Here is a 12,493-nt window from a genome sequence, read left to right on the forward strand (position 1 = left end):
CATTTCTAATAGATTTCCTCCATTTTGATATTTAAGAGTCATTTAATGGGGAGGGGAGCTGTTTTTTAAGTCAAGGGATATCTTCTTATGGAACAAAAATAAGATGGCTGTATCCCAGGGAAGTGGGTGTATCCCAAAAGCTCTTTCAAGGCAGGGCAGTGGATAACTGGCCAATGTATTCTGGCCTTTGCTCGTTCCGATCTCTGATTCTCATATTTCAGAGTTGAGGAGAACTTGAAGGTAATCTGTTCTTCCAGGTGGGTGCTCTCTACATCCTAATGCATAAGCTTGTTCTGTCTACCCCAACCACTTGTTGGTATCTAATGTTTTTGAGTGTAGGAGCCTTCCGTGATACTGCTGTGAGCCTTATTCATGGCATGAAGCTTTTATGGGTGACACTTTGAAAATCCTTTGTTATGCACAGTAAATAAGTTGTTCTTGTAAAGGCATTTCTTCAGTGTGTCATGCGTCTTTGCTTAATGCATTGTCTTAGCAGCTTTTCTACTACAACTGTGCTTTACTGCAGGTTGCTTTTTCAGTGTAGAAATATTCTGGTGGTCTAATTAGGAGTCTTTGCTGATATTTGTGGGGTTTTTTTTCACCTTTTTTCCTGAAGGATCGTGTCTAAACTCTTTGCTCCTCATCTAAACTTAATCTAAAATACTGAATTTAAGGAAGGAGTGAGAATAGAATAGTTTAAAAAGATGCAGTTAATATTTTACCATGACCAAGCTAATGCTTGAGTGTTAAATAATGTGGGGCTTTTGGTTCAAAAAACACCGCTTTTTTTCCGATAGATATTTGTATTCATTTTTAGAAAATACTACCTTAGTTTCTTCTAGTCTTAACTAAATGAAGCTATTCTCCACCTATATTTCTGTCAGTCTCAGGCATTCCTTCCCTTTGCAATTAGAGAGACAAACTTGTATGAATGGGATGTGCCAGCTGTCCTAAACACATCATCTCTGCCTACTACTTAAGGGAAGGGAAAAAAGGGTGAAAGCACCTAGGCTTGTTGCTGGTCTGCCCCTAGAGAAATTCCTTCCTGCTGCCAGATTTGGTGACTACTTCAAGTGTTGCCATGAAAAGGTATCACAGAAGTTAGGCATTCATTACGCTTTTTGCACCCCAATAGCATTTTTTTCTGGAGCTGCATAAAATAGTACAATTCCTTTTCAGAATCATTTCTGCAATAGAATCATTTGGTTTTTCCCGTGTGTGTGTGTTTTTTTTTCTAAAATGGTACAGTGAGGCTGTAATTCTCAAATCTGAGTGCCAAGCTTATAGCCTCATTTAGAATAATCTCTTTGGATAATTGAGGTTCTAATTAAGAACTGAGGTTCTTAATATTGACAAGGGTACAAATGCCCTCCACTTTTAGAAAATGAATTTACTTGAAATTGGCTTTGTTAGCTTAGATTAGTCAATTGCACTTTATCTTAAACTCTTGATTTTGAGGTGAAAGCTATAGGAACATGCATGTTCCAGAGGAGGTGCGATGCAACGTGCGTTGCGATTTCCCTTGGCCTCTCATCATGGGGCTTCTCGGTATAGTGGTATCCTATGCATGTTTTTGGATGCAACTATATAATTTTCTGTAGGCTACTCTTGCTTAAGAGATAATCCTCTTCTTAAGGTTAGTTTGTTGAGTCTTTGATGTATGGTTGCTATACAGTTATGAAATACATATATCTTTGGTTCACTCGCATACTATTCCATCTCCTTTTTCACTGAATATGCTGTTAATATATGCCAGTATATTCGAATGACTTATGCTGTTGGAGGCACTAAATTAGCAGTGTATTTGAGCTAGCATCACAGGACAGTTTTGCTGCTATGAGGCCTGAGTTGTGGCTGACAACTTAAAGAAATTGCTGTCATGGCCCTACAGTGTCTCAATTGTTGCTGTCACCTTCATTACCCCTGGGACTGAGGCCCGGCTGCGATGCTGCAGAAATGGGTTCTGTCCATCTTTTCTGTGGATGATTTCCCTCCTCTGCTGTTGGGAGCAGCAGCAGATTATTGGCATGTGTCGTAACACATACCTGAGTGGAGAATACTTGTGGCTGTAGTGTGATAGTCAGTGACTGCTTGTTTCAAAGAGGGTAGTCTTTCCTCTGGAAAAACTTCATTTACAAGGTTTGAAAAATAGTGGTAGAAATAATTACCTTTAGTCTCTAAGCACAGTCTTAGGGTCTATTTTTGTTGCTGTACAGAAAAATTCCATTCTTTTGAATGGAAACTGACAATAGGAGATAAATTTCTTCAAGAATCTACTTTAAAACATTTTTTACAGTTTTTGTTTGTAAGATGCTGAACTGATTTTATTACAAATGCTCTGAAAAAAATCTTTTTGTTTTAGAGCTGGCACGAATCTAATTGTGGCCGTATCTGAGGAATCCCGATTTCTGAGCTTGAGATCAGACTTTTACTCCAACCCCAACCAGTACTTATCATTCCTTTTTCCTTTTCCTCTACAAACGTAGGAGAAATTATTTTAATATGATTTTAATATATCGGGAAGATTAAACTCTCACTTAATTTTGTGATACCATGTCTAGTAAATATCAGAACTAAGAAGAAGCAATGAGCTTCACTGTAGTCCACCAATCTGTCTTTGTGATATTTTCCAGTTTGTTTTCTTGAATGAATAGTGGGAAAATAACTGAAAAATCAGAAAAGTAGTTGAAAGTGAAAGGTGCCAGAATCCCAGTGTGCTTGTGTCCATCAAATGAGATGAAGAAGAATGGTCTCCTTCGTGATTTAAAAGAAAAGCTACATAGAAAAATTACTTAAGACTAAGACTAAAAAGTCTTAGTGTGGAACACTTTTGTGCCATGCAAAAAAAGGATGGTGAAAGTTGGAATTGAAGATAGATAAATTCAACCAGAAACAGGCTTAGAATTTGGAATCATGGAAACCAGCCAGCAGAACTGCCTACCAAAAACTGTGATAGATTTTCTTAATGCAAATTTTTAAAATTGAAATTTGATATGGATTTTTTTTTCTTTTTAAAAGCTTAATCATCACTTTTGAAATTAAAGCAACAGTAAATTTAGGGAATCTTAGACTATGAACAAGGTCAGACTAGATATCAGAATGTGTTCTGGCCATTTATAGTGTTTTTGTTGCTGTTCCTTGTCTTTTTTAAAGTTCTGAGAGCATAATAGAGGTGATCATATTTATTTTTTTCTGTCTTTTTCCCACTATGTAGTAGAATGTTTGAACTTACCATACCTTTTTATTAAATGAGAGACATTTTCCTTCCTTTCTTTTATGTGGATTTTGTTTTGTTGATGAACTTCTAACTTTTCAACTCTGCATCTTCCTAAGAAAGTCAGAGGAGAGGAATTGCTTCTTCTCTGTGAAAAAAAAAAAAAGAATAGAAGTCTGGTTATTATTTGTACTTAATGATCATGATAACTTTTCTCTGAAAAGAGACTAATTATTGGGAATATATTTGTATATTTGTAGCACTTACAACATTTGGTAAAAATGTTTAGATTGTGTCTTGGGCAAGAGCACACACTGAATTTGCTACCTCCCTTGGTAGCTGCTTAAAAAACTTGTGGAGAATCATCTGAAGATACTCATAAAGGAGTATTTTTGTACTATTTGTGATAGTACTGCTTTTATTTATTACAAATGAGTGAATAACCAGGGCTGTGGATGTTAGGGAAGTAAATCCATGAGTTTGATTGGCAGCTGCTCCATACATTCCTCTGTGTTTGTGGACAAGCCCTTGCCTTGCTGTGATGACTATAATGGGTTATAGGGTACAGCGAGTGAGAGGGGCAACCGATGGGCTTGTGGCAGACCCCAGGGTGCTCTTGAGGAGAGATGGTAGTCACCAGCAATGGTGCAGTAAACGGTGCCTTTGGAGTCCGTTTCTGTGCTTGTGGTCGAGTGGCAGGGAGGGTCTGTAAAGGTCCAGCACTTTGTAAAGCCAAATAAAATGGTCATAACCTGGAACAAAGGGCTCATGCAGAATGGCAGAGGTACTTGGTTAGTTGCTATTTCCCTTGTGATAAAAGGTGACAGAATGGGAAGTATGGGAAAACTCAAGCCACAGTTTTCATTACCTGATTCGCATAGTTCAGGGCATGTAGCTGATAACAGCTTACAGCAAAATCTCAAAATGCAAATACCTCTTTCTTTTCATCAGGAGACATGTATGCCCTTAGCCTTTGGAACACAGATACGCAGGGAGAGAGAAGGGGAAGCTTACGGAACTCAATATTTTTGTCTCTGTGTTACACCTACGCTCCCTCTAACACACATTCAGAGTTCACTGTGCAGAAGGGCAATGATTCCCTCTTGCCATCAGTGCTGCAGGTAATCTATTGCATTAATCAGCCAGCTAGTGTGAAATGCATGGGGAGTGATTATACTATCATACACAATACAATCAGCATGAAGCACTTGTCAAGACCAATACATCAAAGTTTAATTCAGTAATAGAATGAATTAGAGCAAAATGAAACATTCTGTTCTCCAAGAAACACAGCACCCATAGCAGGCTTCTTTTTTTTTCTTTTTCTTAAGACTGCATAGAAAAAACAGAGTGCATTAAGGAATTGTTTTTATGAATAAAATTGCAACTTAGATCCAACTGAAAACCAAGAGTACTTTTCCTTGGGGTTCTTGTCGAGGAGAGAGCAGCACTGAAGTGCTTTGCCTATCTTCACTGTTCCATAAAAACAACTGCTTAATTGGCCCGTTCTCCAGGGGAACTCCTGATTATGCTTTGTTCTAATGGAGACCTCGTGGTGCCTGGAGAAGGGAGGTGGTTTTGCCAGTCATTCTGAAGACACTTGTCCTTCTTCCTGAGAAGCAATAAGTATCATATACTGCTGCCTTTGAGGCTTCCAAGTGGCTGGCCCAGTGAAAGTGGGACTGTGTTTAAGCAACAGATGTAAAGCACTTTAAAATGCTTTGCTGACACTTCTATTTAAAGGGGTCATAGGTTCCATCTCCTATTATTGTTCCTATTCTGGCACTTCCAATGCTGTAAAATGATGCTTTTGTAATAGAATTGATTAGGCTCAAATGGGGCACAGTGGCAAGTGTGCAGCAGCGCTAAAGCTGATTTGTCTGCTGCATAAAGGGAATGATCTTGATTACCTGGCTCCGTCTTCTTTGAATGGATAGAATGCTACTAATTTGGTGATTTATGGGATTTTATTTTGTAAATAGCAGACTTGGATTAATGGGAAGAGCAAAGGGATATGAAAGTAGAGGTTAATCTATAACTTGCGTATTTTAATTTTGCAAATGAACATATTGATCTTAAGTATATTAAATGTAAAATTCCAAGGCAAAGGCCAAGTTTCAGCCCATGATTACTGAGGTGCTGTAAATGAGGATATGCAGACTCCAGCTAAACTGCATATACCATAATATTTCTAGGAAAAACAGATTTCTTGAGAGGACTCTAATTGATCAAGCCGAATTGTAGGCTGAATCTATACATAGCTCAGTGTCCTAACCCACTATTAAAGCTAGTGGTTTGGGATTGTTTTTCTTTCCCTCCACATTTACTGAGGCAAGAAGAAAATATAATAGGATTTATGGAAACTGAACAATGCTTAATCTCTAAGGAGAGTCTGTATATATTCACTGCGCTTCCTTTAGGTTCATGAATACATGCATACACTGACCATGTAATTATTGCTACACCTACTTTTACAGTGACTGAATACTTTTTAATGTTTTTCAATATGCATGTTTAAATTTTGATCAGTATAAAGGCATGCTGTCTCTCTCCTGAATGAATCCAGAGGTATGGATGTCTACGGAGAAAAGCAAACGTACTCATGTCCACCCGTACACACTGCAGAGAGCTATAAGAGAACCTATTTTTTGTGGTATGAGGTGGACTGAAGATGAATTACTGCAGTGCGGTTCCAAAAAGAGGGCTGTTGTAACCAAAGGCCTGTTTTGGCAAAGCTGACTTTTCCAGGTCAAGAGGATTATTGTTGAACCAAAATAGGCAATGCCTCCCTGCAATGTGACAGTTTTAATATTCATTCCCTTGTGAAATTAATATCAAATTGCAGTCACAGCATGACTTATCTTCCAATTGTCTTGTGGGTAAAAATTTTTGCATATTGGTCGGTGATATTTTGCCTCTCTGCTGTGAACACTTGTACTGGGTCATGCTCTAAGGATCCAAACGAGAATGTTGCTTTTGTTTTGGTAGCAAGTAGTTGTGTATGGGCTGGGGGGGGAGTGTTTCTGTCTTATTGGCTTCTGCTATGAAAGGATCTCTGATGCCTGCGGGGAAGGGGAGACAGGAGAAAGAGAGAAAAATGTCTGAGAGCTAAAAATACAATATGTAAACACAAACATATTCATACTATATTTTTTCCTTTAATGAGGTGGTTGCTCATACTGTGAGTGGCATTGGTGAAATCATTAAATCTAGCCAGACAAGTCAACTTATTTGAGAATACCAGGAATGTATTTTGGGGAGCTTCTTTGAATGTAGTTTCTTGTGATCAGCAATTTACCGGCTGAAGTCCCTAGAAATTGATTTAAATGTGTTTCCCTGCAATTTGCAAGTAGCTGCCCTTGGCTTTTCCATGACCCTTATCTGTAATAAGGGATAAGCATGTTCAGCAGTTTCCCCGTATAGCAGCCATTAGGCAGAAAGAAAATCTCTGGTCTGAGGCCAGTAGAAGCCTTCAGGTCAGTGGTGACATTTAAGGGACAGCTCCAGGGGGCTTCCAGTGAAGCAGTATCGGAGCTAAATAGAAAGATGTCCTCCAGGCTCTTTCTAGTTGGCATGTGGTAAAATCTGGGCACAAGTGAGCATTTTCCTGAGACTCCTCAGTGCTAGAAGCAGGACAGGAACCAGTGAATTGAAAGAGCCAGAATGGAGCAGATGTCAGGGCTCAAGCAAAGGCACTTGGGGAGCAGGAGGCAAGAAATATGAATACAGGCGAATACACACAAAAAGAAAGAAAGAAAAAAAACACAGAACAGCAACCCAAAGAGGCCGAGGAGTGTGGGGTCGTTGGCATTAAGCTTCTCCTCCCAGATGGCTGCCTTTGGAGCGCTACGGGGCGAAGCCCCAGGCTTTTTCTGTTCCCCTCTCTCCTAGACGGGGAGTTTTGCCTGGCCTGCTTTTCCTGCAGGAATGGGGAGCCTGCAAAGCCCCCAGGAGCCTCCTGGAGCCCAATGCCACTGGAGACACCGGAGCAGGGGGCAGTTGGCCTCTATTGAGATTGGCATGAGGTTTATTAGAAATACACTTATCCCTGTGCTTCATTTGCATCAAAATAGCCAGGATTTCCGAGACAGTAGCTGCTAGCGGTGTGGTTATCCTTGGCAGGGCTTTCCTCTTGAAACGAAAGCAATCCCCAAAGGGTTGGCATACGCTGGGATGCCTCTTCCACGTGCCGCCCTTTCGGTGCTCCGCAGGCGTGGTGGGCCTGCTGGAGACAGCAAGGGAAGCCCTTGGCCTCTGGTGGCCTCCCTGAGAGGCCAAGGAATGAAAGAGGAGGCACTGTGTAATCAGGAGTGCGTGCTCTGCCTTGCTCAAATAGTCAGAGCAAGTCTTCTGTCAGTCTTCTGTGTTTAAAATACTCCATTTCTCCTTTGCTTCAGCCCAGAAACACTGAGCAGTAATCTGTGATAGTGTAGCATCCCTCTTTGGTGTTCCACACGTCTTTTTTTGAGGTGGTTTTTAGATTTATTTGGTGTTGCTTCCCCATTCTGTGTCACTCTGAGTATCTGGAGACTTACAGCCTTAAGGATCAGGGTCAGTTCCCCCTGGCTCCGGTGTTGTGGCATATCAACACGCTGAGTTACTCGAGGAATGAGTGCAATGTGATGGCCTGTGCTAGGGGTATCCATTTTGGATTCTTACTGAGCAAAGTGATATCTGAGTGTGAGAATTTCACTGTCTTGTATAAACCAGCTGCATTGTCATTTTATTTTATTTAGCCTGTCATGAAGATTGCATAGTTTAGGCATATTCTCTAAATCTCTTGTAGTGTATAAAATACATTCTTAATGAGCAAATGAACTGTTGCTAAATAGCACTTTCAGACGTCTTCATGCTTCTGTCAGAGTTCAAGAAACAGCTGATTTAGAGAAAAATCTTTCCATTTGAAAATTGTTCCTAGAAACCCTTATGTATTTATGCCTGCCCTGTTATGCGGTGTCAGGGAGCAGGTTTCTAAAGTGATGATATGTGTGAAATGCCAGCATGAATTAGCTTTCCCTTAGAGCTCTGTAAAGAGAAAATGTAAAACAAATTTTTCAGTGTAACCAAATTACTGAAGTAATTGCAGTAAAAATGTCTGTCGCTATTAGACCTCACAGAAACAGTACTGAGTAGGTCTCCGAGATCCAGATGTGATTGAAAATGTATTATATGATGAGCAGTACTGCTGCTGGGTTTTGCACATGTATATATGTGTACAAAATACATGTTTTACTAACGCACTTATTTGGTTTCTGTAAAGCAAAGCTGGGAAATATTTATTTCTTTTTCTTAGAAAACAAGATTTACTTTGGGTACAAAACTAAAATAAAAGCTAGGGTAATTTCCTGCCCTTACTGTATGCAAGTTCTTGTTTGCTCTTGACTGATATTCCTCTCTGATGAGCTATACACTGTGAAGACCTACTTAATGTCTTTTGGTTAAGAAAGTTGGCTTGGTGCAGCCTTCCAACTGGCCACATTGTCTCCATGATTCAGAGTCAAGAATTCAGTCTATCTGCAATTAGGTTTATGTGGGAAGCAAAGTGTAGCTTCTGAGGGGAGAAAACATATTACAGTATAGAAGTTTGAAGTTAGTCATTGGCTGCTGCGTTTTTAATAGAAAACATAATTTAGCAATTTTTTTAAAATCAGGTGCTCTGTGGATGTGTATAGTCTTAAATCCCCACTGCAAGTTGGAGCAGAAGGCCAGTTGGCTAAAACAGCTGAAAAAATGGAACAGTGTGGATGTTTGTCCCTGGGAAGATGGAAACCATGGAAACGAGCTGCCCAATTTAACCAATGCTTTGCCTCAGGGTGCAAATGCTAACCAAGGTGAGCCTAAACATATGCACTGACTGCAACATATACTATAACCTCTATCTTATGTACCCTAGCCTTGCAGAATTCAACACACTTTCCTGGGATGAGTGACTTTCTCGTTGAAGATTGACCAGTCAAGTGTCAGTTTATTTTCACTAATGCTGGGGTTGCAGTGTTTTCAAAGCAAGTATTTGTGTTTAGTTAGATCTTCTAACTTTTCACTTAGTCCTTCTAAATATTTGTTACATTAAAATCAGATGTCCTTGAAGTATGTCATGTAAAACCCTGTTGTTCCTTTGCTTGAGCTATAATCTTATATCCCTTCCGGTGTCGGGGTTTTCATTGTTTGTAGTTACAAAGCCTTTGATTCTTATTTAAAGAGAGATCCTGTGCAACTGAATTAAATTGGGTATGCGAGAAACTAAAGCAGCTATTTGTGGTCTGCAGTGTGTGGCTTGCAGCCTGCGCTGCCAGGTGAGTGGCGCATGCGGAGGCAGTGCCCGGCCTTCGTGGAGGAGGTGTCTCTACTTGCTCAATATCAGGCTCTGTCTAATCTAAAATGCAGTTACCAAATCTGACGGAAGCCCTGTCCACTACTTGGCAAGCAACAGCTGCTGCTTTGCTAGTTGGGCGAGATGCAGAATATTTAACTGTGAAAAAAAACCCTTCTTATAGCAATAAGATTTTGGTACATATTTCATACAATTATGATAAAGTTAAAATTAAGTGCTTGTTTCCTATGGCAGAGTTGGGCTTTCAAGGGTTTTTCCTTATTTCTTTTTCTTGGAAAATTACCGTGGAAGGACATAGTTAGATTTCGTTCCTTTTTAAATCTCACAGCTAGTTGGGGACAGAGTTCATTCAACATGTAACTCCCTGCAGAGGTGCTTTTCTGTCTGGATCTGTTTGTGTTCAGCCCAACCTGGGCATCCTGGCAGCAGCTCTGATACGGGGTCTCAATGCTCATAGACAGGGCCATGTCAAGAGACTGCTTTTGCCATAGGAATATTTCCAATGGGCATTGTGCTAGCTCCATGGTTTCAGTGCATCCTTTACAGTATTATGTATGTTTATGACACAAAATTATATCCATGGTGTTAGAAAAGTTCATGTCACTTCTCAAAGAAAGCAAGTAGAAGTCCCTTGAATGATGCTTGTCCATCCCTCATTCTCGCAGCTGTGGGAGAAGCAGAGAGGTTGGGAGCGCTTACGTTGCTGTGTGCTGTACAATTCCTAGTTTATAGTTAGGGGTGTTCTGTACACGCTTTTGAATGCCCTTCATCTTTAGCTGTTCCCTTGGCAAAGTCCTATGTAGTGTTAGTCTTGCTGTCTTGTAGCCGTGTCTTTCTGAACGCAGAGCGGATGGCGCAGCCTGCGTCCAGTCCGCTCGGCGATGGGATGTGAAATGTCATCTGCAGCCTGCGCCTTGCGGAGGGGGGCCAGGCTGGCCACCACGGGCTGCGGGCGGAGAATAGGCAGCCGACAAGAATACTGTGAATGACTTATTCGTATGTGAATGAGTAAGAGCTGATGCAGCTTTCTGAACTTGTGAAAATGACAGATTCATCGAACAGGCCGCATCGGACGGTGTTCACGCGAGCCATTGAGGCATGCGACCTTCACTGGCAGGACAGCCACTTGCAGCACATTATCAGCAGTGACCTATACACCAACTACTGTTACCATGACGACACTGAAAACTCGCTCTTTGACTCTCACGGGTGGCCCCTCTGGCATGGTAAGTGGCTAAACCGGAAAGACGTTTCCATGACTTGCTGCTTTGTTCTGTTTCTATGGCATTATTTTGGGGGGATGGTGGGGACATGAATGAAAAGCCTGGCAAAAAGAACAGAGGCTCCCTTCAACTGCTGCTTCAGAAGTAGTCTTTTAAGTCTCTTTTGCATAATTTTAAAAACAAAACAAAAAAACACAAACAAAAAAGCCCTTTTGAGTAACCCAGCAAAACAGGCCACAGCAGACATGGAAGCGTTGCTATTCCCCAATTATTTTTTCCATTTCAGAACATGTTCCTACAGCCTGCGCGAGGGTGGATGCATTACGATCTCACGGATACCCAAGAGAAGCACTGAGACTAGCAATAGCTATTGTTAACACACTAAGAAGGCAGCAGCAGAAACAGCTGGAAATGTTCCGGGCACAGAAGAAAGGTAAATGTGAGCAAGAGGCACGGGCAGAGCGCAGCACACCGTGTCGGGACACTCGAGCAGACCTTTGTGGGAGAAAACTGGTTTTGAAACTAAGGAAAAGAGTTGATTCTAACTCTTCATTGCAAATGATTGTGGTGGTAATGTAACTTTCTGGATGTCAGGTTGTCAGGTCTCCAGAGCCAGGACTGTGTTCTGCTGCTTGTGGTACATCCAACATGACTAGACCTTTATCCCAATCAGGGTGTTTTGTTACACAGTGTAAATATGCCTCTGTGTAATTTGTAAGCTGTTAAATAGAGCCTTGTATTCAGTGTGTCAGGTATTTTAAGTCATTTTTTCCCTCTCTATCATAGTGGAGAGCTGAGCTGTGTGTTTCTGAAATGGAAGCATAGGCTGACAGGTGATACCGAAGCAAAGTCTGTGCTACAGAAATGCATCAAATTCAACAGTTTGTTCCAAAAGAGTCTCTTATTATACTAAGAATTTTACTGTTTATGAACAGAATTCGATTGATGCCACTGAAAAGGAGGTTTGGAATGACCGTTGTTTTATAAGATCCCCCGTGTTCTTCCTTTGGATATCGTTTCTATGCCATGTGGCCCTTCCTGTTCAAAATAATCACGCATTGAACTGCATTGTAAATTTGAGGTAGCAGGGGGAGGAAGGTTTGGCTTTGTGTTAAAGAAAGACCATAGAAAATGATCAATGATCTCAACTACTGTAAGAACATGTTAATTCTAATTTTATTTTCCATCCTAGTTGCTACTCTTAACCATAAATATCCTCTGCAGTGGGCAGTCATGTGTGTAATTTTTTTTAAGTGCAAGTGAAGGTATTTACATAGGAAAAACACATCTAGAAGTATGAATGAAGACAAGGTAGGCACCTGATGAAAAAGAAAGTAGCTGGCAGTTCCTCTACGCTTCAGGTTTTGTTTGCCATCGCCCAAAGTGCAGGCAGAAATGTTGTGCTTTCCCAGATTTAAACAAAACTTAAAAACAGTTGCAAAAACTTTTCTGTATGATTTCATCACATAACTTGTCTTCCCTTAGCACCCCATAGCTTCTCAGCTTTCTGAGCTAATCAGTTTGGGGACCGGGGAAGGAGGGTGTGTGTATGCAGGCGCTACTGACACGTGTGAAGGGTCTGCTGGTGTCCGTAGGAGGTATGCTGGTGACAGGACTTCTCCTTTCTACTCCCAGTAACTGCGTGTCTGGGCATTTAGTATTTCTGTTAAGTTCCTCTTCCATGTGAACAATTTCCATAACTATCAAATAATATTATCATATTGC

The 12,493-nt window shown here is 40.8% G+C and overlaps 1 protein-coding gene across 1 annotated transcript in view; it reads left to right on the plus strand.

The window, feature by feature from the left end:
* ZSWIM6 (zinc finger SWIM-type containing 6) overlaps positions 1-12,493 on the plus strand; it is a 105,191-nt gene that overhangs the window by 70,498 nt on the left and 22,200 nt on the right. The window contains exons 5-7 of the mRNA XM_088533160.1: positions 8,866-9,045; positions 10,595-10,771; positions 11,055-11,201. Coding sequence (XP_088389286.1) covers positions 8,866-9,045; positions 10,595-10,771; positions 11,055-11,201 — 504 coding nt within the window. The remainder of the gene's footprint in view (positions 1-8,865; positions 9,046-10,594; positions 10,772-11,054; positions 11,202-12,493) is intronic.

This window comes from Tinamus guttatus, unplaced genomic scaffold (genome assembly GCF_059628265.1).
Source record: "Tinamus guttatus ecotype Peru unplaced genomic scaffold, ASM5962826v1 Tinamus_guttatus_pri_ptg000488l, whole genome shotgun sequence".
In the NCBI taxonomy this organism is placed as follows: Eukaryota; Metazoa; Chordata; class Aves; order Tinamiformes; family Tinamidae; genus Tinamus; species Tinamus guttatus.